Consider the following 27,639-nt stretch of genomic DNA (forward strand, 5'->3'; position numbering starts at 1 on the left):
TGCCCTGGGGTAGATGCCCCAGGAGAGAGCTACAGCTCACGTTATGAAGAGTGTGAGTAGAAAAAGAACACTGGACTAGGAGTAAAGCAACTGGGGTTCTCATCCTTGATGCCCTATGTAGGCCACATAACCTCTTTGGGTCTCAATTATTTTACCTACAAAATGTAATAATGACATCTGTAAATATCTACCTAACAGGTTAACTGCCAAAAGAGAGTAGTGAGGAAAGGGCTTGTAAAAGTATTAAATGCTAGGAAAATGCAAGGCATTGATAGACAAGCAATGAAATATTGTCACCGTCTTTTCATGACCTGTCCTTTGTCCTAACTCCTCAATGCTTGGGGTCTTGGGCTGTCGCTTCTGAAACTTACCCCAGTTTAAAAAAAAAAAGTCACATTTCTTAAGGATCCTGCTCTTCCAGGAATAGCTACTTTGATAAAGTCCATGGATCCTAATGAATAGATAGATATATCCTTTCTCAGGATTTTAGCAGAGATCTTCCAGCTATAATACTTAACCTAGTGGCTCTCTAAGGGAGGTCCCTGGACCACCAGCAGCAGCAGCAGCAGCCGGGGATGCAGATTCTTGGATCCACCCCAGACCTACTGAATCACAAACTCTGCGAGTGGAGTCCAGCAATCTGTGTTTTAACAAGTGCTCCAGCTGATTCTGGTGTACACTCAAGTTTGAGAACCACTGACTTAGCTCAAAGGAAAAAAAAGGAAAGCTAGGAATTGGGCTCTTGGACATGCTACTGAGAAACCTTTATTTCTCTGAAGGAGGTAGGGGAAGACTTAGGGCACTTTTCAAATCATACTGCACAGTCGTGTGTGTGTGTGTGTGTACAATGATGACCGAGAACATAATTTTCTCAGGGATGTCTTTTTCCCAACCACCTTACCTAAAAATGCATCACCCCTCCCCTAGCACTCCCCACTTCCCTTTCTTGATATACTTTTCTCTGTAGCATTTATCACCTTCTGATATGCTGATATTTACCTACGTATTCGTTTATCGTGTTTCCCCCAGGCCTAATGTTCACTCCATGAGGGCACTCTACTTTTTCACTGCTGTGTCCCCAGCTCTGAGAACTGTGCACGGTCCCTAGTGGGCACTCAATAAATATTTGTTGAATTAGTGAGTGAATGAATGACTACTGAACTTGGGAGATGAGAAAATACCGGGTCAGACCAAAACACTGAAACACCTGCAAGCACTCTTCTTACAGCACGGGAGCCTTGCCTCTCTGTTCTTGCTTTGGGCTCTGAAATAAGTCTGCAAACAAGGCTTGGGTAACTGCCATCCTCAAGGGTTCAGTTCACCATGCTGTTTGATTATCATTGCAAAGTGTGCTGTCTGGCTTTTCCTAGGCTGGGGATAGTGTGCTGGTTGATCAACACGTTCATAGGGCCGGCTGTGGTTAGGGGGCAGTTTCTGGGTATGCAAGAGACTGGAGGGCGACCTAGTAGGGAAAAGGGAGCCTAAGAATAGAAATCTACTGAGTTCTAGGCCTCGTGCTGCCCCTAACTTGCTATATGGTCTTAAGCAAACTGCTTAGCATTTCTGGGTCTCAGTTTCATCTGTGGATCTCAAGGATCTCCAAGGTCCCTTCCAGTTATAATTGTATAACCATGCAAGTGTTCCTTGATTAATGCCTGTCTCCTCCACTGGTAAGCTCTGTGAGAAGAGGGGCTGAGTCTGTATTTGCCCACCTAGTTCATAATGCCCAGCACTTAGGGACACTCAAATATTTTCCGAGTGAGCAAATCCCTGTGAGAACTGAATGGGGATCTCAGCCTCATCAGACTGTGCTCTACAAAGATAAGTCCCAGGTATGAGGATGTGGGTTGCAAAACCCTGACCTGGAAGGGATCTCCAGTCACAGGAAGAGCAGGATGCTGGCTCTGCCACACGCCACCACCGCCAGGGCACACAGAGGTTGCAAAATTCATCAAAGACCATGACAAGCTACAAGGGAGAGCCCAGGCTGGGCGCTGGCCATCAGCCCTGTGGTCCGAAGAAGCATGGGTTTGGGGATCAGAGCCCTGAATTTGAATCACAGATCTGCTATTATCTAGCTTTATGACTCTGTACAAGTTATTTGCTTCTCTCAGCTTCAGCCTCTTCATCTGGAAAATGAAGACAGTACTGCCTGCCTCTCAGGATGGCTCTGAAAACTAGAGGAGTTGATGTCTATCAAGTGCCTTCCCAGCACGTGAGAAGGGTGCTCAGTATACGGAAGGCTCCTTGTCTGGTCCTGCCTTCTCTGCCCCTTACAAGGTTTCTAACAAAGCCTCCTGTCCCAAAGAACTGGCCCAAGTTGGTTACTGGCTCATGAGAGTGCCCTGGCCAGTCTGGCTGAAGGGGGATAAAGATTGGAATCAAAAGTGCTTCTCAAAATATCTACCTTTGGAAATACATATTTTTATTTGCTTCTAGTTTGCTGAGATTTTGAAATTTGTTGCTTGCTCTAACTTGATATCAAAAGGTGCAACTTTGTAAATAAAGTTTAACAACCGGTAATCACTTGAACATGCTGACGTCTTATCACTGAACAGAACGAACTAGAACTTGACCTCTCTTTTTGGCTGCCTTTGTCTCTCCTTCTGCCTTGCCCTTTCTCTGGCCGAGGGAATTATCCTCCTGTTCCTGCCCTGCCCCCTCCACTTTCCCCCATCACACTCATCTACTTCATATGGCCGTCTTTATTCTGGAAAACAAATTCTGCTGCTAGGCAACCAGAAGACAAAATCGCTGTGGTTGACGTGATTCTCATTAGTGACTGCAATTGCAGTGGTGCCGCAACTAGGCCAGACGTACACTCATTGCATCTGTCCCCAACAAACAGATCTTTCCAGAAAGTGGGATGGGGTGAATTCTTGGTATAAAATTAAGGGCCTCAGCACTCAACAGAAAGTATTTATAAATCACTGTATATCAACAGCCTGCTTTAGAATCATTTTATTAGAACACATTCAAGAAAGTGACATATGGAAAAAAGACAGCAGCAATTCTTAGTCATGCAAATGCCCGTGTTAAGGTTCTCCATTAGATTTAAATTCAAGTACAAAGTCAGTCCTTTCCTGAGCCAGGTGCAATTCCAGAGAATGACACTTTGAATTGAGAGCACGTTTCCTTTGCAAAGTTCAGAACACTGAACAAGTCCCATCCTCACAATAAGATTGTGAGATACATGGAAGTGTAAACTTTCAGGATTTTAAGGAACCCTTTACCCAAGCCCTCCCCCATAACCCAGTTGAGGGAAGTAAGTGCAACTTTGGGACCTCTTAGAAATAAGGTTTAGTCTATTGAAAATAAAGCAGTGGGCCTTAAAAAAATTAGAAAATGAATATATATATATACATATATATACGTAATGGAGTCATCTTTGCCTCTTGCCTTGGTGTGGGGTTTCCATGAAACTGTGTTGGGGGTAGGGGCTCTCTCTTGAGTGTTTTGAAAGTTGGAGGACTTTTTTTTAATTTTTTAACTTTTTATTATGAAAAACTGCAAACATATACAAAAGGGAGAGAATGATATAATAAATACCCACGTACCCATCATCTAGTCTCAACAATTATCAACACGTGGCCAGTCTGGTTCACTTATTTCTTCTCCCACTTCCCACCCATCCCCTAACAGGACAATTTGGTAGCCAAGGAAGGCTGGGAGGGTGATCTTTGAACCAGACACCTCAGGAGTGAGTGAGGTGAGGGAAGAGCTAGAAAATCGTGACAGAACCTGGGTAGGCTGAAGCAGACAGAATACTTGTTGGGAGAAGTGGTTCCTGCCAGTGTCTGGGAAAGGCTGGAGTTCCCTCATCTTCCATAAACCATAACCGTAAACTGTCCCTCCTTCCTCCTCCCTCCTTCTCATGATATGGGGGAGGCAGGCTGGATTAGAATGACGGGTTTTTCCAGATTGGGGCCACTGACAATAGAAACATTCAACCTGGAGAAGAACTCCAGGGACAAATACGTCCCTCTGATGAACCTGCCCACTCACATGGCAGACCTCTAGGGCAGCGAGGGCCCGGGGGTGCCTGGTGTTCAGATTGGGAGCTGGGGTGGGCGGTGTGTCGGGCCATGGGGCCTCTCACAGGTCCCTACTGTCCCACCATTTTAGACTTTGGAGAGAAGCTCGGCAACCTCGAATTGCACCCAGTAGAGAAAGAAGCAAGGGGCCCCGAGGGGTGAGCCCATGGCCCAGGGGGGCAGATTTTGCCTGGAACATGTGGCCCTCTGAGCAAAGGCTGCACCCCACCCCAGCCCTGCCAGAGCAGTCTCAAGAGAGGTGGGTGATGGGAGTCCAGGTGGGAGGTCCCAACGGCGGCACGGCTAACCCGGTGAGCTGCGTGCTAAACGTAAGTGGAGAAAGGATCTCCAGGTCCCAGGTACCACCGAGGAGCAAGGTTGCCATCCTGTTAAGAAAAGGGCCGGGGCTCTGTGATTTGCATATAACTTTGCAAAAATTTCCATGAGATTCCTGTAGCCTTTTATAGAAAACAGAGTGAAACCGTCAGTGCGACCTAATGTATTTCTAGCAACCCAACACACACAGTGCAACCTGGCAAACACACAGTCATAATTTTAGAGGAACTGGAGGAAGCAGAGTGCTGTGTAGGACAGTGCTCGGTCTGAAGGTTCAGAAGAAGCCAACCGGGTCCGGGATCCAGAGGAGGATCACTCACTGGACACTTTTAACTGTGAAACACTGTCAACGTTCAGATCTGTATACTGTTCCTCGCTTTAGTTCCCTGTAGAGCACTCTGGCTGTGGCTTTCCAATTTCCCAGACAGATAAGGAGGAGGAAAGCCAGGAATAATATAACTAGGGATGCATTAAATATGAGGTCCAGTGCACCAAGGAGGGAAGGGGGGCTGGGATGAATTGGGAGATTGGGACTGACATATATACACTAACGTGCATAAAATAGATAACTAAGGAGAACCTGCTGTTTAGCACAGGGAACTCCACTTTGCTGTACAGTAGAAACTAACACAACATTGTAAAACAACTATACCCCAATTTAAAGGAACATATGAGGTCCAGTGGCAGTGATCATTAGTGTTTATTTCATACCCTTTTTGTCTTGTTTTGTTTTCTTGTTTCAACTCTTTTAGGGTCCCTGTGCCCTACCAAGTCTTACCATGACATTCAGTTGGGGGAAAGAAACTGAGAAAAGTTTACCCATTTACGCAGCAGATTTTTAGTAGCAACTGACTTAACATTCCTGGTTTCAAGTGTTTCCAGGGTCCATAAAGTGGTAGTCTGGACTTTTTCTAAGGCACGCGGTTGGTTAGTGCAGGCTGCAAGGCCAGCTGAGGGAATGGATCACTGAATGAGGGAGCCATGCCAGAGACCCCATATCCCAGTGTTGGTTCCACCATTTCTACTGGGCCATTGGAGGCAATGGAATCATCGTTTCTTTAAGAACAATGGCCCCTCAAAGAGAACCAACCTCTAGTGCTTATTGGAAAAGTGACATATTTTAAACAGCTATGGCTCTTAGCCAAGAGAAAAATTCAAGATGAATTGAAGAGTATGACCTTCCATTTGACTGTGGCTCAGTTCATGGTATCAAAGGCTGCCTTATAAAAACGAGAAAAACCGTATGAGACTCTCTTAGTAAGACCTCCAGCCAGGCAAAAACTGTTCATTAAGGGAGAGAAAACACTTCAGCATCAAGTTCAAATGGCAGTTACCCTGAGCTGTGGGGAAGGTAGCAGGTGCTAAGGATTCAGGAGGGAGATGAGATTCTGAAGAAAGCCAGGGGCAGTATGCATGCATTTGTGAAAGGGCAAAGTACTGGGCTCACCTTTTCCAGGGCAAAAGGGACTCAAAAATTTTAAATCGTATTTTCCTTTGCATAATGTTACATTTATGGACTGGGGGGGAGGTAGCATCAGCTGTCCTGATTAGCTAGTCTCCCACATCATAATTCACTGTCAGTACCAGTTTATAGATATGCTATTTCATCTGTAGAACTTATTTTAGTGGCAGAATTTAAGTCTTACAAGCGCTGAATTTCACATTTTGCTCTTTATGCAATGGTTAAAATTCTGAAGGGAGAGAACAGTTTTAAAAGATATTTTTAGTGTCATCATTATCAATAGCTAACTTATTTGTGTCATTTTTATTATCACTATTACTAATGGTTAATATTTATTGCGTGTTTACCATGTGCCAGGTGAAGTGCTGAGTGTTTGGCACGCATCATTTCACATAACTTGCACCACAACCTTATGGGGTGGGTAGTACCATTACCCCCATTTTGCAGATTGGAGCACTGAGGTCCTGCCCAGGATCATACAGCTGACAGTGGAGGGGCTGAGATCTGAACTGAGGTTGGTTTGACTCCAAAGCTGTCCTAACCACTGTGCTAGGTTGCCTTTTGTAAAGGAGCATCCGTCTGTTAAATGATATTTGTACGTGTGTAATCTCTGTGGATTCCAAAGGTCTTAGAAAGCATCCTTCACATTTGGAGGATCCATGTTATCCTTGGGGACCTAACTAGAAGTGGTTTGGGTCACCTCATCATGTGTGTTCATTAGATTCTGCACAAAAACTTTTATCCCCTTTTAAACCTCAAGCTGTGATGGTCCCTGTGTACCTGCAAATCTCTCTGATGATGGTTTGATATGTGAGACATATAAGAAATGAAGGCATGTAAGCAAACTGAACACTTGTTCTCCAAAACTCTGAGAAAATACATACACATTTACATAGGAAGCCATTGTTTTATATGGCCCAGGTGATACCTTAAAAGAGTAGTTAACACCAATGCATAGCTCTTTAAAAATGACAGCCATTCATGATCTCACTGAGATGGTTTTCTAAAAACCTGGCCTAGGGCAAAGACTAGTGGGAAAAGTTTAAGTGGAAGTGTGGTTAAAAAAAAAAAAAAGAAAAAGAAGGCCATTAAATTTCTTTGAAATGCTAATGATCTCTATTATTTAGAAAATAACTCTCTGCTTGGAATTCACAGATATCCCACATCCAATCACCCTCTACCTTTGGCATTCTGATTCAACAGGCCAGTGAGGAGCCTGGGATGCGTGTTTTGAAATGATTCCTCGGTAATTCTAAGGGTCACCTTGTTTAAGATCCTTAAGGCAGAGGCCTTTTCTATGTACCAGCCACTCCACGGTTGGAAAACCTGAGTTTTGCAGCATTTCAACTGCATTTTCACATCTGCCAGCATACATTGTCCAGAAGCACTTGGGCATTTTCCATGAGGAGCAAGAATCAGTGAGACCCATTTTAATAGGACAGCAGCTTTTATTAACCAGACCTCCCTAGAATTCTTTTTTTTTTGGGGGGGGGGCACCTATATTGAGATTTCTCCCAGCTCCCTCAATTTAGGTGCAGACCCTTTCATAGGAACAGATTACTTATTTATTTAATATACTGTAGGTCTCATTCTAATATTAGACACTCATAAAATGAGTTTTCTCAGTTATGATGAGATGTTCTACAGTCCCTGGGTGCACAAGAGACATTACTGGACATCCCACGGTCTAAAAATTGCCATAAACGGGGAACATATTTGTTATATTATAGATTTCCATCCTTTCTTGTTCCACAAAGAATCTGAGGTGGCTATTTTGCAATATATTTCTAAATGCATCTTCAGTTGACTACATATTCTAGATGCTTCTGTCTGATGGATTTGGAAGCCACTGAGGCAGGTGTGTGCTTGAATCACTAGTCCCGTGGCCAAGACATAATAAACAGCCTCCTCTAAATTCCCGACTCGTGCCATGCTCCACTAGACACAGCAGCCACTGAGCAGTTAGCACATGTAATACACAGAACATGGTATGTTCTTGGTTTTTTTATTCTTTTCTTCCCCCTTGTTCTTGGTTTTTTAATTCAGGTGCATTTCATTCAGTTGGTCAGGAGGGAGAAACAGTAAGACTTACAGCATTTGGGCCAAAATGTTGCTTTGTGTGTTTCTGCCTGAATCACCCAACTGTTTTCGTTCATGAACTTGGCCAGCAGAAGGCAGCGTACACAGTGGACGTGAGAAAGACCTGGGTTCAAATCTCAGCTCTGCCACTTTCTGGATGTGTGACCTTGGGCAACTATTTAACTTCTACATTCTTCCTCATCTGCAAAATGAGGATAACGATACTTACCTTGAAGAATTGTGAGGATGGAGTGAGAGATTATACATAAAACGCCAGGCTCACAGTAGGAGTTCAGGAAGAGAGACAATTGCTACTGTCAGTCGTGTATGCTCTGGACGCTTCCTTACAGCAGCAGACTTCGTGCTTTTCTCCACCTGCCAGATTTCAGCAGGGGCTTCTAAGGGAAAGGACTGTATGTTTTTCAGTAGGTGGGTGGGTCCTTGGTGGGGACTTCACTGCTTTGTTTGTACTCCTCCATTACACACAGAGAACTGCAAATCCCATATTAACTGGTTTAAAAGAGCCTTTCTCCACCTCAGATTTCAAACCTAGGGCCCAGACTGGAAATGTTCCTTCATCAGAATGAAAAACTGAGATACAGACAAGCACAAATGTTGAATTGTGCAGAGAGAAAAGACATAAACATCATGGAGTATGTTTTCAGTTTAGCTCTTTTTCAAAACTGATTTTTGTGACTTTCTTTGTTCTTTCCTGTTTCCTACTCTATTTTTGGCTTTTAGACATGCGTGTGTACTGCTCATCCGGAGCCCAGGGCTCCTCCTTGGGAATTCGGTAAGGAGGTGACTGGTAAGGAACAGTTGGCTGAGCAGCTTGGTGAAGAGCAGGGAGGCCTTGGAGGTGGCGCAGAGCCAGGCTCTGCTATGTCCCCTCCTGGCTCCGAGGCCAGGGTGGTCCCCACTTCCAGAACACCATCCCAGAGGAAAGAAATGAGCCACAGCAAGGAAGAGTCACCCTCCCTGTTTTTATCTTTCCATTTCTCCTTCCGCTCTTGGAGAGAACCATGAGACTAGGCGGGGTGGGAGAAACATCCTTGACAATGTTTGTTTCATGCAATTTTTTTTGTTCTAAGTTCAGAAAGGTTAGAAACTGTCTTTTTACCAAGAATTCTAATCATAAATTTCCCTGTGTCCTTAGACAGTGGGAGATGAGGGAGGGGAGGGGGTGGGGGAGCTGTGTGTTGACCTAATGATGAACCTGCTGTTAGGAACCCTGCCGCCCGTGCAGGGGTGACCCATCCCTCCTCCCCCAGGTCCCAGTGTCCCCACGCTGATCACTCAGGAAACCCCTCCATCTGGAGTCACAGGGGACTTAAACCAAACTGGAAACGTGTCTGCCTTTTCTCTCTCCCACTGCATGTATCTCTTCATAAAACCTCTTCATGAACTTGAAAGTATATTTCGAGCTTTTCCTCACCTTTTCCATACTTTTCAAAACAGCTGAGTTCGGGGGGAAACCCTGATGAACTCCCTATCTACCTCTCCCACCCCCACCCCCAAATTTTCCTTCTCTTTCCTTCCACTGTCCAAGGCTCCTGACCTTCACAACCAAACAAAGTTGCCAGTTCCTCAGCTCACAACCTTCAGTAACCTTGGCCCATCCTGCAAGTCAGCCCAAATTCACCGTCTGGTCACTTTCTCTCATCTGGAGATGCTAAGGTGAAGTCCATCCCTCTGTTCCCTACTAGGCCCCTGCTTGTCTCTTTGTCCTTGGTTGACACAGAGGGTTGATCTCTGCAATCATCTAATAATTGTGTCCTATCCTTAAAAATATCATCTATTAGGTTTTTGTTGTTGTTGTTGCTACTAATAAAAGTAATTTGACTTATCATAGAGAATTTGGAAAAAGCCACCATCTAGAAAGCCACTGTTTACTTGTTGGTGTATTTCCTTCATCTATACATACATGCATATACATATGTATATACGAATAATGTATATATGCATACAGGAGCACAAATACACACACATGCATACACATCCACATTCCTTTTAATGTTTAACAGAAAAATTAGTCTTTCATATTTAGAGGGAAAAGGAAGACCCCAAGCAGGTGGGAAAGAAAACCCCAGGCTGCAGCTCAGGTAGGCTCTTCACCTGTGCCAGCTGCGGCCATGAGCCTTTGGAGCACCTGGCTTATTGGTTTGTAATGTCACGGGCCTGATGGCTGAGGAAAATATCCAAGCTATCCCTGCCTCCCAGAGCACGTAGATGAATCCTTCTTAGAGAGCAATATGGGAAACACATTCAGAGACGCACAAAAGTTCATAAATATACACAAACAGAAGCTATACACATAAAACATATTCAAACAAGTCTTTTCTGAGCCCTCTCTGTGAATGCCCAGCCCTATCTCAGTGCATTGCCGATAACACAAGGTATCACACGTGAGCGTTTGTCTTTGTGGGTCTCGGGACTCGGCTGCTGAGACAAAAACTAACCCCTGGGAAACAACAGCAGACTGGAAGGAGATGGTTTCTCACAAAGTGCTGATGAAAGGGACTCCAGAGATCATTCTAATATTCTAATAATGAAGAAAATGTGTTCCAGCAACATTCTTCCTAAGGTCAGAAACGTATCTATCAGGACAGAGAGATAATTCTGGAGACACAGTGATGCAGTATATCTTAGACATATACTAACACAGGCAATTATGATTTGAAAGATCTATATTTTGGGGAAGATAATCACACATATCTACCGGAAAACATGTTAGAGGAGAGGTCCCCAGGGGAGGTGCAAGACCAGGAGGAAGTGGCCTGTTTATCAGGACGCTCTAGGTCCTAGAGAATGTTGCTGTGGTTTGGGAGACATGTTTCTCCTCTTGAAGCTCCCAGAGATAGACTTTATATATTATATAAAAATCTGAAGCCAGGCTAAGGAATGTGCAATCACTGTGATGATCCAGTGGAATGTTATTTCAGGAGGAGGATAGAGAATGAAGGAGAGCTGAGATGGCTTCGAGACCAAGCTGTGGATGTGGATGTAGGCGAGGAGCAGACCCGGGAGATGGCATATGACTTTAGTTTCAGTTCTGTTGAGTAGACTGCAGTGAGTCACCCAAGAGCAGTTATATCATAGACAGCTAGAAATACAGTAGTGGGTCCCAGAGTGGAAAGTGAGGGCTAGAAACAGACATCTTTCAACTCACTGTTAAGAGTGCAACTTCATGCAAAGTAATACGGAAAACACAAAGTAAAACACATATGCTTTGGAGGTTAAAGAATGATATTCGATTTTGGCAGGGAGTAGGGAGCAATATTGCTGGCTCAGAGGTGGTGGCAGGAGATTAATGTGGAGTAGTGAGCTTTTCCATGAAGGAGGCATGAGTCAGGCTGGCGGTGAGGGGTGGGTAGGATGTGATTAGGTAAAGTCGGTGGGCATTATAGGAAATGGAAGCAGTAGGAGCAGATCACAACATGAGTGGGGGCACTCGACTGCCGTTGTTTACTTTGTACCAGATGCTGTAGTAGACAGTAAAGATAGAAGCAACATTAAGATCAAGACGTGATCGTCAAAAAACTCACAATGTAACAAGGGAGAAAGCCATACAGGCAACCGATTGTTTGGGAAGTGCAACTAGGCTGCAACATATAAACTGCCGATATTCAGTCAACCATGTTGGATCCATGAAAATGGCAGTTTCATACGATTCCATCTAATATAAGTGCATTATATAGTGTCTATAAAAGGTAAGGGTCTCTAAAGGATCATGCATAGGAAGGAAAACTATATAAATGACTTTGGAGGTGGGCCTGTACTTTATTCTAAATAAATGTGCTACTGAAGTCTTTTAACAGGTAAGTGAGATATTGAAAGAGATGTTTTAGGAAGATGAATTAGGTGTCAGTAGAAAAGATAAAATGCAGGGGCAAAATCCCAGAAAGCAGTAGGGGACATTTAGGAGGCTACTTAAAGAATTTAAGCAAAGGGTGACCAAGGCCTGACCAGGGTGATGTGACAGACATTTTGAGGGAATCATCCTCAGGACTTGGCAACAGACTGGCTGGCTATCAGGGGATATGCCCCAAAATGGATCCACAGATACAAACCTGGGTATCTGGAAAATCCTGCTTCTACCTCAAACAGGGAAGTCAAACCAAGTTGCTGATTTGAAAGAAAAATAAAATTGTCTGACGCTGAGACTGAGGGAAGCCGACATCAAACTGGAAAGACCTACAATGACAGTGTTCATTACGTCACCATTTGGTCTTATATTTGCTCGTTGGTTTCCTGGTTCTCCAGTAGAACCGAGTGTTCGTAAGGTTGGGGACTGGCCTGTTTGGTGTCACTGCTGCATCTCCAGCTTGCAACAGTGCCTCACACATAGTAGGCGCACAAAAAATGTGCTGCGTGAACAAACAATGAACATGGAACTGCCGTTAGGAGTAACGTCTCTTCAGAGATATCATGTTGGAATTTTTGTCATGGACGTCAGTATGGAAGCAACAAAAACTACTGTTGAAGCTGGGGGAGGATCTGTAGAAAGAAGAATCAGGAGAAGTTCGAGTGCAGGGAGCGTGAAGTAACAAAGAGGTGTGAGATGGCAGAGGGAAAGGAGATGCTTGACAATAAGAGGGAAAGAAGAGGTGCTGGATGGATGTACTGGATGGAGGTGGGTACAAAGCATGAGATTCAGAGCCTGTGGGTAGTTTAACTTTAGACTCTCTCTGAGTCTAAGAGAAAGAATGAGAGCATAAAAGGACAGTTACACATCAAGGTGAAGATAAGAGTAATTCTGTAACTATCATGCTCAAAAAACAAACAAACAAAGAACCTCTCAGTGTTTCTTGGATAATACTCAAAAATCTAAATTCCTTTCAATGGTGTCCAGAGTCTGCCACGATCTGACCCAACCAATCATTTCAGCCTTGTTTCCGACAGCTCACCTCACAAACTCCGCACTTCATCAGGCATATTTACTCTGCATGCACCAAACTTATCCTATATTTTCCTTTCTCCCTGTCCCTGCTCTTGCTGTTTGATCCATTTAGGATGACTTTCCTCCCCACTCCCAATACCAATGCTGCCTGGATAAACTCTACCCACTTGGTAAAGTTTAATGCTGAACCTTCTCTAATCTTCGCAAACTAGGTAAGTTTGAGTTTCTTAATAATATTTGTTTCCCATTTCTAGTTCTCTTTCTTACCCACAATGCCCAACACATTACCTTGTGTTTATTGGGTCTTCGTTTATTGACTTAACAAATATTAACTGAGTCCCTCCTGTGAATCAGTATTTTGTTAGATTTGGTGATGCAGTGGGGGTATAAAACAGATATGTCTCCGCCCTCATGGACTTAACATCTGGTGCTGGAGGCAACTGTGTAACCAAACAAACGCTTATATAGTAAATAATGGTGATAAATTCCAAGAAATAACAATACAGAATGCAGTGAGAGATATGACTTGGGGAGTGGAGTTAGTCAGAGGGTCAGGAAGGGCTGAGATCTGAAAGAAGAGAGAGCAAAAGGAGTGGGAAACAAGGCTGAAATGAGTGGTTGGGTCAGATCATGGCAGACACTGGAGAGCAAAAGGAGAAAGGATTTTCCAGGCAGAGGAAACAAAGGCCCTGAGACCGCAAAGAAACCTGACACATTCAAGGAAGGCCAGGAACATTGGGAGGCAGGAAACAAGAGGAAGAGTGGCTGCAGCAAGGAGAAGAGGGCTGAGGTCCAGACAATGCCCTCATAGGTCATGTTGAAGACTTTGGTATTCACCCTAAGGGCAAAAGGACCTTCTCAAAGGGCTTGAAGCCACAGATGCGAAGAGCTTGCATTTTCAAAAGATCACATTGGTCTCAGAGTGAAGAAAAGATTAGAGGAAAGTAAGAGTGAATGTCTGGGGACCAATTAGGAGGCTTCTTTCATAGGCCATGTGTGATACGACAGTGGCTTGGACTAGAGTGGATTATACAGACCCTCAATAAATGCCACAGGAGTGCAGAATCAGTGTTTTGGAGTCAATCACTAGGACTGAGAAAAGCTGAGTTTCACCTTTACAAATCTTTCCACTAACGTAAATCATAGTCAACGTCACCTCAGCTCTCCAAAACCCGTGGGAAATGTGTCTGTCAGGATAATCAAGTGTTCTGGATGACTAAAGGTAAACAGCAACACCACCTTTTCTCCCTATTTTAAATCTTTTTATGAATATCTTTACATCTCTGACTTCTTAAAAAGCAAAGTACACTGAACATAATTTCCCCATCTGTTGACAATTACACAAACCCACATGAGTAATAGTTATGGTGTAGTACAAAATACAAAGGATGTTGTAAGACATGCCAGGTCATAATAGCACTCTTGGTACCTTCACTAAATAGAACCCAACTGCTGGAGTTTTATTTCCTCCTTCAGCTTTTGCTTTCATAGCTTTTCTGCTTCCTCTCTTGCTGTCAACAGCTCAGCCTTCGTGGCTATTAGTGTGTCTATATAAAAGTAACTTTCTCCTCTTCTAATTTTCTTAGGGGCTAAGTAACTAGATGACAGAGATGGTAAGCATTACATATAAAATTAGGATTGGAGAGGCTTTCCTGTGAGCATAGATACTTAGTTTTGCTATGTAAAGATTTCCTTCCTGGGTCTTGGATCTGTTTGTCAGACAACTGAGTTCCAAACCCAATGGACTTACCATTTTTCTAATACATTTCATCACTTTAACTGTATTACCTGTCACATAATAGAGTAAAATGCAACAGATACCTTTAAAAAAGTCAACTAGTTCTTATTGTTTTATTAAAACAGGGATAGGGACTTCCCTGGTGGCGCAGTGGTTAAGACCCTGTGCTTCCAATGCAGGGGTCCTGGGTTTGATCCCTGATCAGGGAACTAGATCCCACATGCATGCCACAACTAAGAAGTTCACATGCCACAACTGAGGAGCCCACGAGCTGCAGCTAAGGAGCCCGCCTGCTACAACTAAGACCCAGTGTAACCAAATAAATAAATAAATCAATATTTAAAAAAAGAAAAAAACAGGGGTAAAGTTAGGGATTGACAGAAACCTACATTATGTATAAAGTTTCCATGGTGGTACACTATTATGTGGAGAAACAAATGATAAACTGTTATTTTAAAGGACTAATGTAAGAAATGTCTCATTATGTCCCATCATATAAGTCTTTAACTTACAAACGTACTGCCTTCAAAATGTCAAATTAGATGTTTTTCAAGACACAATAAAGAGAGTGAAAAGACTAGCCACAGAGTGATAGCAGATGCTTACAATGTGTATAATCAACAAAGGACTAATATTTGGAATATATAAAGAAATCCTAAAAATGCATAAGAAAAAACCAGACAACTCACAACTAGGCAAAGGCTTGAACAAGGATGTAAAGGAGAAAATCCAAAGGCCCAAGAAGACATGGAAAGGCTTCAACCTCATTAGTAATTAGGGCAACGCAAATTAAAACAATAAGCCGACATTACTACATACCCATCAGATCCGCAACAATTTTGAAGTCCGGCATATCAAGTATACTCAAGGATGCAGTGCAACAGAAAAATCTCACAGATGCTGGTAGGAGTGGAAATCTGGTATCCGTGTTTTGAAAAATAGATTATACCATCTAGTTAAGTTGAAGACATATATATATATATATATATATATATATATCTTCTATTACCTAGCAATTTCCTTTTTTTTCTCCACCTAGAAATTTCACTCCTACCTTCACACCCTAGAGAAGCTCAAGTACATGTATACAAGGATACATATAGAAGAATACTCAAAGCAGTATTGTTCACAGCAGCCCCAAACATCCCACGTGCAGAATGGATAAATAAATTGTGCTATATTAATACAATGGTATACTATACAACAGCGAAAATGAATGAAAAACTACACACATCAGCATGGATGAATTCCATAAAAATGAGGGTTGAGTGAGAGAAGAGACACACACAGTACGACCTAGCCATATAAACTTAAAAACAGCTACATTGAAACTATATTGTTTAGGGACACATACATAGGAGGCAAAATAATAAAGAAAAGTAAGGACAGTATTATGAATGTCAGGAGAATGGTTACCTCTAGGGAAGAAGACAGGGTTGTGACCAGGGAGGGGCACACAGGGGGCTTCTGGAAAGCTGGCAATGTCCTGCTTTCATGAACTGCATGGTTATTACATATATGTTCACTTTATAATTACCCATTCACATGTTTAGTACTTTTTGATGCATTTTCAGCATATATATTTTACATTAATAAATTTTTTAAAAAGGTTAATGTAAACCAGATGTTTCTGATTAGGAATGCACTTCATCCATAGGAATAAGAGTATAAATAACAGCTAATTCATCAGACAAGCCCATAACTCTCATTAAGTAATAGTATAAGTTAAATACTGCACATTTCAAATATATTTCAGAAAGTAATATAGTTGTGGTATTATCAGCGAAACAAAATATATACAAGAGAAATAATGAATAAGGATTATTTTAAAGTATCTGATACCAGATTGGAAAAGACAAAAAATATTGAAGATATACTAGACTGCAAGACCGGGGAAACTGACACTCATACTCAGCCGGAGAGAGTATAGATTGGTCCAGCTTCTGTAGGGGGTGATCTAACAATGTCTATCAACGTTTAAAAATGCATATTCTACTTCGAGGAAGCTATCCTGTTAATATACTCATGACCGACAAGTGTAAGAAACTGTATCTGTACAAGAATTACAGACCTGTCTGTACTGGTAAAAGATTAGAAACATCCCATACACCCATCAATAGAAGACTAGTTAAATAAATTATGGTACTCTAAGTATGGAATACTGTGTAGCCACCAAAAAGAATGATGCAGCTCTACATGTCCTGCTATGAAATTGCCCAGATTTGTTACAAGGAAAAAAGTATAAAACAGGACTTATCATATGCTATTACTTATTTAAACGTTTTTGAAAAAGAATAAATAAGTAGGAGCTTTTATATTTTAAAATTATATCTCTAGAAAAATACCCACATTTTAAATCATGTTTATGTATTATTGCTTCAAAAGTTCTTTTAAAAGATCTTCAGTGCATATGTTAAGGAAAAACAGGTTTAATTATATTATTATGAGGAACAATAAGAAAGTTTTGGTAAAAATTCTAAGGGGACTTTTGAATAGTTATCATCAGAGCTAACAGGCCATTAAAAAAAAAGCCTAATTCCACATCAAAACAAAATACTTCTTTTGATACGGATGTATCAGTAGCATTGCTCTTTTACAGACTGTCCATGATTAGAATAATTATTCTGGGATCAAAACTGATACCAAGGAGGAGAAAGAGAAGGAAGATGAACTTCAAGGCCAAGCTCAAATTTCACTTCTGGTATAAAAAGCCTTCCCTGGCTCCCAGGCTGTTTGTTGTTCAAAGTGGGTATACTTCTGTTACAAAATGTAGTATATGTGTGGCAAGTATGTATCTCACCTAACATTCCTCTTCCTAGTTTCTCTGATACCTCGCTCAGCAACTGGCATAAAGGAAGTGCTAAGTACAACTCTCCTTCCTCAAATACAAGTAACACCTATACAGCCACCCTATTTGGCATCACATATTAAGACCCCTGGGGGGCATGAACTCAGAAAACTCTGGGACAGGGACAGAGGTTGTTCTTTTATATCCTGAATCTCCATGGTATCTGGTCACCAGTGGACATTCAATAAAATTCTGTTGAATAAAAGAATGAATTCAGGGTACCAAAATATTTGTAATAATTTTCCATTTTTGCCTCCAGCTAATTTCATTCTTCTCTGTTAACAGATTTTTCTTCTTGACCAGGTGTTAATGGTAGTGCCTACTTATTTGCCCTGTAAATAACATAACCGATCTAGTGGTTTGGTCTATGTCCCTGTTAGAAGTACTGTCTTAAATCTAATGGTAGAGAACATATCCTAAAAACCTTTCTCTTTGGGGAGTTTTCAATAAAATTTTCACAAGTACAATAAAGGTTCTTAATAGCCCGTATGTAAAGAGGCATAAAAATTGTGACTGTTCTTGTTCTGAGAGGTTGTGGGGTGAAGTGGGGTAGGGACATCAGATAAGTTAGACTCTGTAGTACAAATTTCAGATTCTAAAATTTGAAGTAACTCCATTTAACAAACTATTTCCCACTCCTCATCCCCTCACATCCTTCTTCTTCATCATCATCATCATAACAGTTTAAAAAGAACTTTTTAAAAGAACAATTTTCCTTTGGTATTCCTGTTATATGAGGAGTAAGTAATTTTAATATTTGGGAGCTATGTGAATACTTCCTGATCTTTTCTCCTCATCTGAATGTCTACCTGCCATGAAGGTAACCTTCCCTAATCAGGAATCTGCTGACTGCAACTACAGCTCAAAGATGATAGCGGTGGGAAATCTAACATTCTGGTTTGATTTCTGGTTTTAATTCAGGAAATTAAAAATTGGGGGACTACTTTCAAGAACTCCCAAGTAATCTTTTTAAACAAATTGCTAAATTCTTTTAAGATAAAAGCTGCAATGGTGTCAGTCACAGAGACATACAAAAAAATAGAAGTAAGTTGCAAGGCATTCCAAATACCTCAAAATCGAGCATATTTAGGTTCATATCAGCACAAAAGAGAAAGGTCTAAGCAGGCCACCAAGGTGCTTTGTCTGTTTTGTTCACTGTCTTATCCTCTGTGTTTAGAATAGCACCTGTCAGATAGTAGGAGCTCAATAAATGCTTGATAAATTAATCAATGAGATAAAAAGATAGCATACATTAAAATCACGAGGAAAAGAGGACTTCCCTGGCGATCCAGTGGTTGACTCCGCACTTACGATGCAGGGGGTGCGGGTTCAATCCCTGGTCGGGGAACTAAGATCCCACATGCTGTGCAGTGTGGCCAAAAAATAAAAAAAATTAAAAAAAAATTATGAGGCAAAGAAAAGGTAATGAATTTTTAATATCCTCTAGTGCTCGCTAAGTCAGACTGTCATCCATGTGTAAGTGAGTAACAGCAAAGAGTAAGTGAAACCTTTTAAACCCCATTCCTGCAGCTGAAAGGACACCAGCTAGCAGGAGACAGGAGACAGACGGAAAAATACAGAACCTGTTTTTCTTTTTCTTTTTTTTTTTTCCCTTCAGTACATCATGAAGTTCAGAGAGGAGTATAAGCTCTTGCATATGATGCAGAGAGCAATGCTTATGGGAGCATTCAGTAAGCCTCTCACAGCCAGCATCAGCAGGGGCCATGCAGATTAGAGGAACAGCTCTCCTGAACTTCTAATCCATGTATACATGTCTCTGCAATCAGCAATTTTAAACAGAACCAATTAGAGCATTAATAATAATAATAATGACAGTAGATAAACATTCTGAACTTGGAAGACTCAACTCTAAGCCCTTACATATGGGGAAGCTGGAAACTTGACTATCAGCTCTGAAACAAAGCAGTGACTGCTCCAACACAACCAGAGCCAGACCCATGTGGAACATGGCGGCAGAAGAATGGAAAGGCTGATTAGCAGAGGGAAGGGTCTGGTTGAAACTAGGGAGTAGACACCTGGAATGGGTCAGTCTGCACAGGTCTGCATCTTCCAGCAGTTTTCTCTCAACAGGAAGAGCTATCCGGGCAGAGGCAGGCTGCTCCCCTTGGTGGGCACTTGCTACTTGGCACCCAGGGAGAGCCCCTGAGCCAAAGTCCCATCTTCACTGTGGTTCCTAGTGGAAGGCCACCACGGAGGACAGGCAAACATGGTTTCCTTGACAAGACCCTACTTTCTGGCACTAGGATCACACCATCTCACCCCAGTGCCTCAAATGCTTAGATCTCCCCATCCCCATCCAGTGTCCACCACATCCCACTAGTCATGGCAGACAGGTTGCCAGTAGCCATCAGCAGTGAGGAAGTGAAGCTAAGCCTCCAGGCAGGTAAAACCCAAACGAGCATTTGCAACCTAAGGTCAAGATAAAGAAACAGGATACTATTTATCCACTTGTCTATCAAACAGGCTTTTCTCAAGACTCCTGTGTTACGGCCACGGAAACCATGTCATGTTTGACAGCACAGCACGCATGGGGGAAGGCAGCTCAGCTAAAGCAGAGCCACCACTGCAAAGTCACCTTCACCCGCCCCATCCATGCTCATCTCAGTGCTTTGGCTCTAGACGTTCATTTCTAGCAACACTTCTGCTTGAAATTTCTAGAAGAGTTAATTTTCGCACCCACAAGGAGAGCTTGCTCCAGATTTCAAAACTCCTGGTGTCACTCTTAGTCATCCAGGAGCACAATTTTTTAAGAAGAGTATTTCCCACAACCTGTTTCCCTCTTACCAGTAGCTTTAAGAAGGTAGATTCAGTCATTTTGTTCTTCACTAAAAGACCTTTTTAACTCACACAGAAGGAAACAAGGGTAAGTGGGATAAGTGATATGCCAAGAAGTCTGTGCAGAATACTCCAGTAAAACCCTTGCCCTGAGAGCTGCCACTTCTCTGTCTGCCCGCGGCCTCCAAGCTGGCCCCCGCCCCCCTCCCCAGACGTGCCTTCTCCCCTTTTCGGGCCCCTCCTCCCCAGTGTGTCCGGCAGGCAGTGTACTCACTTGGGTCTTGTTTGCCTTGGACTGTCGCCAGCTAATCCACTTTCACATCTTGGCTTGATCTCAGATTTGCTTTCTCCTTCCACCAAAATTTTTAGAAACAGAATTCAGATTTGTGCTGGGCTGCCTTGCCGCAGTGCCTCTTGCCAGCTCTCAGAGCCTGACCGGGAATTTGCCTTGAGAGGTCTGAAGACTCTTCTAGGGCAGAATCACACTCCCACCAAGGCCACTATATAAGTCACAAGTACTTGCTATCAAAGACTCTGTGACAGGCATTAATACTTGGAAGGTATCTTTCCCGTTAGCCACATGCCAGCCCCAGAGATGCTGGACTGACCTACAGAACCTCTTTGTAATTTACTTTGCTGTGGATTTGCTGGGGCTGGGGCGGGATGGTGTAGAGGCAGCTGGAGAAGAAGCCAGTAACAATTGTGTTTGCTTTTTGCTACAAAGTTCTGGAAGCTGAACTATCAGGGTTACCGCAAAAGTACTATGTTCTTAATCCCATTGAACAGGCAGGAGAGTGACTTGGGTTTGAGTCTGAGGTCTGCCATGAACTGGCTTTGTGACTCTAAGCAAGTCACTTTGTTCCCTTTAAACAGGATGGAGAGAGGGCTAGAGGACCTCTCAGGTTGCATTCTTCCCTGAGCTTCCATGCTTCCAAATTCCAAACTTACCCCAAGTCAAATCTGGCCTCTGGCCACGCCTGCAGCTATCACACAGAGATCTAAGCTACTGGCAAGTCACCCTTTGCAATTTCCTTATTTCTGGAACATATACTTGCACAATGCCGCCACTAGAAACCAAGAGATTTGTGCGGCGCGGTGCTCTGAGGTTTCCTGTGATCTGCCGTGTGCAGCAAACTGTCCATCAGCTGCTGTGGGTTATGAAGCTTATTTGCTTTTTCAGTTGATGGGTAACGTCAAAGGTGGGCCTCTCCAGGGAGGTTTTCAAGCTCTTAAGTGTAAGTCAAATATTAAGTAAAGTAATGCTGTCATGAGAGATTTTGCCCCGCGAACCTCAGTTGTGTCTTTCACACTGTTGGGCTGTGTGTGATGCTGGAAGCTAGTCATTTATTTGAGCAACTTTTCATTTAGAGGAAAACAGGTGACCTCAACTCCTTGCACTTTAAAGACTCGTTCTGAAAAGCCAGCACATTTGTCCTGGGTTGAATGTTCCTCAGGAGAGGATGGGTTTGGGCTTCTGGGAGGTGACAGAGCAGCCACAGACAGGAGGACCCGGGAAACCTCTGCTTTTTGTTGCTCCCTGCTGCCACCTCTCCCGCCCACCATGGATCAAAGTAACAAAGGGACCACACCAGGAAAAAAAGTTATTTTCAAACCTAGTCCTGAACTTGGATTATTCAGAAAACTAAAACAAACAAACAAAAATCATAATTTGAGTTTAAAACTTTAAAGCGGAGATGGCATTTTTCCTACTTTGGAGTGGCTACCAAGTTCTTGAGAAAATCAGAATGCCTCTACCTGGGATTCATACAGCAACTCCAACCCACTGTAGTGTTAGGCATGGGGTGCGACAGAGACTCAAGATTACAGTTTGTGAAGTCCAAGTTTAGGTTTCAGATATATCCACTCCAAACCCCGGGAACAAGGAGTACAATTATATATTCTTCAAAGGTATTTATTTAAGGATTAGAAAGTGCTTTGTTCCTAGATGGGAGGCAACATAAACCTCTCCCACTAAGAAACATTTTAGGGCCCTGAGATAAAGGGCAGAGTAACAGAAGTGCTGAGGACTCTCTCCTGGAGACGCATCACGTTTTCTTTTTCTAGCTTTTAACACAGTGCATTTAATAGGCTGGATCTCCAGCAGATGGGTCACCTGCTCAGGCCCCACGGCTAAATGTCACACGCTGTCACAATCTCATTCTGGAGATTCAACCTTGGGGGGCCCACCTTGATTTTTTTTTTTTAAATGATTATCAATAACTTTATTTTTTTATTATCTCATACATATATTTTTAAGGTCAAGTACTTCCTTATGTATGTGCTGAGTTGTCCATTAAATTCTTTTGGATACATTTTTAGTAGATTTGTATTACACTGTCTTATTTGGATATATCTGAAGGTAAATTCAAAACAAAACCAACCAACCAAACAAACAAAACAAAAACTCTGGTTTTTCTCCAACCAGAAAACATACCAGTGGTCTCTCTGTTTTCTCTCAAATACCAAATCATATGTTATAATATATTTCATAATATATCTATTAGCTATTGTTTGGGGTTATTTATACCTTCTTCTATATTAACACAGATATGGGAGTTTAAAAAGCATGTCTTCTTTTATAATTTTATTTAATCTAATATAACTAAAATAGTAGCAACAAAATAGAGGTCATTCACCCAAATATATCATGAAATTGTGTATATTATACACACACAAAATATCTGGGGATACGGCTAAAAATGCACTTTTCTCTTTATAACTAGTTATATCCTGTTGGTGTGTTGCATCATCTTGATGGTTTTTAATTAGTTAAGTGAAAAATATTACATCGTGTGAACTGACAGGATTTTTATTAGTCCTAACACTGCTGAGTCTCCACATTACCAGATGTTTGGTTTTCCTCCTTAGTGGCGAAAGCCAGTGATCTGTAGGCCCTTAAAACTCCAGGGAGCACGCTGTCTATTTTCTCTCACGCCAGTAGCCTATAGTCACCCGGACAGCAACCTACCCACCGCACATCTCCTCTGCTTCACACCCTCTTTCACACAGGATCTTGGCTAGTCCTTCAAAATCCCAGGAAGCTGAAACCATTGCCTTCACTGTACAGACTTGGAGACTGAGGCATGAAATGATTAAATGACCCACTCTAGGTCCTGCAGCTGGTGAACAACCAGGGACTGAATCCATGCCTGGTCCGTAAACCCATCCCCTTCCTCTGTGCAGTAGATGCCTCTGCAGCCCACTCAGATCCTCTTTCCTGCTGTGGTTCCCATGCCCCAGCTCTTGTGCATGTTGGCTGCTAACAGCTCACAGCTATCACAAAAGGCCAGGCCCCTTGCCCGAAGGTGGGGCAAACTCTGGGTGCAATTCACACTCCAGGTCCAGGAGGGATCAGACTGAGCTAGACTCCAGCTGAAACCACATGTACATTTGCTTTAGCTCCTTCTGCACTGGCCCCTGTTTCTTGCCCCTTTTCCTGAAAGCACACCCTTAATAAACTACATGCATAGGAATCATGGTCTCAGACTCTGCTTCTAGGGAATGGGACCCAATTTGCTTTCCTTCCTCCCAAGAAGCTCTATATCCATCCTTATTCTCTGGAAGGTTTTTCTATTTATGAGCCCATTTAAATGAAGAGATTCTATTTTTTCCCCTCCGTCATCTGTCCCCCGATCAACACTAATCTTTACAAGGAAACTAATTTCTTACATTTAATTTGAGTTCTTCCAATTGCAGCATTAGCCCACTTTTTCTTACAAGAAAAACCCAGAAGCTTTTTATCTCTGATGCTATTAGCAGAAGGCTAGGGATGCCATCCTTTCTCTTTCTGGTTATTTACCTTTCCTCCCTATAAGACAATAAGCCAAAGGATGGCAGGGCCTTGTTTCATTCATTGCTGTACTCTCAGCATGGAGAGCAACACCTGCTGTGGAGTAAGTGGGCCTTCAACACAGAGCATGTATGAAGAGAGATGGCATAGGCCAACTCAAGGGTTGGGACCTCCCCAAAGCATGGGCTGGACCCTCTTGGACTACAGCCCTTGCACCTAGTGGCCTGCTTTGTGCTCCCAGAGTGCATGTGTCAGGATTACCAGGTTCTGATAAACCAGGTGAGGCTCTTTAGAAGTCTATTCCCAGAAGGCTTCTGCAGCCAGGCTGCCCTGCCCCTTGTTAGAGGCATTACGTTACTGCAGTGAGTGACCTTGTAGGAATCCTTTGACTTTAGAGCGTTTCTTCCCACACGGTAAAACAAAATTTTGGTCATGACCCATTATATCGATTTGACAGTCGAGAGTTTAAAAACTTCTGAGTTAAATCCTAGAATCTCCAGGCTTCTCCAGGCATCTCCCGTCCCCCTTCAGCACATTGTCATTATCAGCCCACCTTGTACCTTAGATCACATTTGCTTGCTTTTGAAATCCCTCCTTAAAAATCACAATCAGTCCCAGGATGTTCCAGCAGTGTTCTTTCCCTTATAATTTTTGCAGAGACTATAGCACTCACAACTCAATTTCCCTGTCTCCAGCCAGTCTGGACATGTCTAGAAATTCATAGTGTATTTTGGATGAAGAGCATCCCTACTAGGAGGTGTTTGTAATGTTTACTTCAATAAGCATATATTGAACATCTCCAGCATGCCTAGTCTAAATGGCAAATATTATACACGCACAGGGACTGTCACTGTCCAGACGGCTGCTTCTGCACCATTAGCTGGTAATTATTCAGCAGACATCCATCGTGTTCAACTACAAGACACTTCTTCACCGCCACCTCATAACTCAGCCTTGCTTGACTACAATTCTATAATTCTGGATGTCTTTGAAGTGTGGTTGCAAAGCTCCATCACTTAATACGTGTATAAGCAAAAGAGACTTTACGGTGGGATGCCCAGAGTAGTGTGAGCATATTCTGGACAGAATAGGAAGGGGCTCAGACCCAGATCTCTATAGAACAAAGTAAGCACATCCATTTGCCTTCAGGGAAATGACACTTTTACATGGGACAGGGGCAAAGTAGAACCTAATTATGCAGACCCATTTGAGAGATGAGCAAAGGCAACTTTGGGGAAAGCTTATTTGTGCCATTTACTGAGGCACCCGTGTTGGCTTTGTCAGCGTTTAACGCAGAATTAATAATATTAGACTGGTTCCTCATCAAGGGAGGATTTACCACAAGCAATCCCAGCTTCTCTGTTATAGAGAAAAGTGGGGGAGTTCCCTTTCCTAGAAAGAAGACTCAGACAAGGAGGGTTCCAAGTGTCAAAACCTGGGTGGGAAATGAGGAGGGGCCGGGCACTGGTCTTCTGTTCTCAACCTTGTCTTTTTAGCCAGAATTTGGATGAAGCCACAAAACGTATGTTTAGCCAATAATGCTGGGAAATGCAGCTGACATACTGGACAGAATAATTTATATTCAAAACATACTGGATTACGGATGGAACTAAACAAGAGAAAATCTAATAGATATTAAGTAGTCTGACACTCAGGTTACTAAGTCACCTGCTGAATTAAGGGCAGTCCATGAAAACAGGCAGGGAGATTCTATGAGCCAGCACTGTACACCCTCCTAGACACGGCGAACCTTCTTAGGGAGGAGGGCAGGCATAGTAGCTCTCGAACAAGGAGATGAATTTGCATCGGTTAGATCACACCTGATGTACTTATATACCATGCTGGAGGCCCCACTTTATACAGATCATTACACACTAGAGTAAACCAGAGGAAGGCAACCAGGATATGGAAGGGTCGGAAAACACATTAATACAAGGAATAGTTGGAGAAACTGAGGACTTCTAAACAAAGAAGATTAAGAGAAAAGACAATTGTCTTCAACTATCTAAAGACTTAGGGGTTACCACTGGCCAAAGGTGATACAATCTGAGGATTAAAGTGGAATACCTGGCAGTAATGGACCATAACCCATTGGATAATAAAATAAGCCACGAGCCAATGCTAACTACAAATAGCTACGTCTTAGATTCTAAGGGTTAGCAAATGGGAAGAGGAGTAAAGTTGCCCTATTATAGACAAGTAAACTGATGTTCCATCCCTTTAGGTCTAATATAGGAAAAAACCTACTGACAGTTAATGAACCAAGGACTCAGAGGGCAGAACTCTACTCAAGAACTTCCAAAGATCCTCAGTCTGCTTAATAATTGTGCACTCTTATTCACAGTATCTAAATTTCTGTTTCCCCTCCAATAAGGATGGAAAGTTAACCTTTACTGAATGTCTAATAGATGCCAACTAAATATATTTTACTTAACCTTCCCAAGGACTCAGTGAGACGGGTATTTGTTTTACAGGTTAGGGAATTAAGGTGCAGTAACTCAGGCAATGTGACACAGAGGGTGAGTGCCAGAGCTGGAATTTGAATCCAGGTGTGTCCAAACTCCTTCCACCCCACCCCAGCGCACAGAGGACACACAAGGGGATTGCAGAGGGGCCTTGGGGCCCCACAGCTCCTCGAGGTCGTCTGTCATGGCCCTTTAATGGTTACATTTACCATCCACCCAGCCCACAGTGCTACGACTCTCACTCCTCTGGATTAGAAGAGGAAGACTGGGGCCTTTCCTAGAAACTCACCAATAAAATGACCCTGATCTCTGTGAGGTGCCTCTGCCCCGTCCTCTCCCCACAGCCACCCTGTTTGCCCAGGTAGGCTCAGCCTACCTGAATCAACCCATTTGCTCTTCCTCTTCTTCAGAGTCTGTTCACCTGACCACTTGGAAACCAATGGAGACCAGTTTCCTGGTCTTCGGGTATAGATAGGGGGAAATTTAACTTTGTTGATAACATCTATGAATTCAAAGATACCAATAAATGGTTTCTCTGATGAAGGACAGGGCAGGTCAAGGGAACACCTGGCTGTCCTGATCTCACTGCTCAGTGTCAGAAGAGTAAGAACATTCTAACTGCAGTGCAAGGTCACAGCAGGCCCTCCCTTTATCTGACTATTTCTAAGCAATTTTCGAGGTTTTGTGTCAGAACACAGAATCTTTCTTCATCTCCCAACCCGCTGCCCATGCTGAGAAGGGAATTAAGGGTTAATGTTCCCAACAGGCCGGGAACATTACCTGCAGCTTTCTGCTTGCAAGTAAGGAAACTTCTAGGCTTCTTTAGCATATTTAAAAATACAGTATTTGTATGTTTGGCTGCTTTCAGACCACCTGTTTTAGCTTCCTCTTCATGTCGGAGTTCTCTACCCACTCTGTTCATTCATTCCCCAAGTACTTCCTGAGCATCCATGTGTGTTATGTGCTGAGGATACAGCCATGAAACAGACAGACACAACCCCGGCCCTCATCAGGGCTTAAGAGCCTGGCTATAGAGACATACATGAAACGAAAATTACACATATAAGGATTCACACTCAACAAAGCATCCACATGTCTCTACAGTATCCAGCACAGAGCTCGGCATGTGGAGGGTGTTTTTCATGAGCATGTGACTGATGTTTTTGTGGAATGTGCAGAAGGTCTGGCCAG

General features: G+C 42.8%; 1 protein-coding gene across 9 annotated transcripts in view; it reads right to left on the reverse strand.

Moving 5' to 3' along the window:
* The window catches only part of LOC116752734 (kalirin), a 531,375-nt gene that overhangs the window by 66,909 nt on the left and 436,827 nt on the right, over positions 1-27,639 (reverse strand). For 8 of the 9 annotated variants that reach the window (XM_032629484.1, XM_032629482.1, XM_032629480.1 and 5 more), the window contains exon 34: positions 4,180-4,420. The exons of the other annotated variant lie outside the window; for it this stretch is intronic. In XM_032629484.1, the coding sequence (XP_032485375.1) occupies positions 4,358-4,420 (63 nt within the window). In that variant the 3' untranslated portion in view covers positions 4,180-4,357. Of the gene's footprint in view, positions 1-4,179; positions 4,421-27,639 lie in introns of those variants that run through there. 9 annotated transcript variants of the gene reach the window in all.

Source organism: Phocoena sinus, chromosome 4 (genome assembly GCF_008692025.1).
Source record: "Phocoena sinus isolate mPhoSin1 chromosome 4, mPhoSin1.pri, whole genome shotgun sequence".
NCBI lineage: Eukaryota > Metazoa > Chordata > Mammalia > Artiodactyla > Phocoenidae > Phocoena > Phocoena sinus.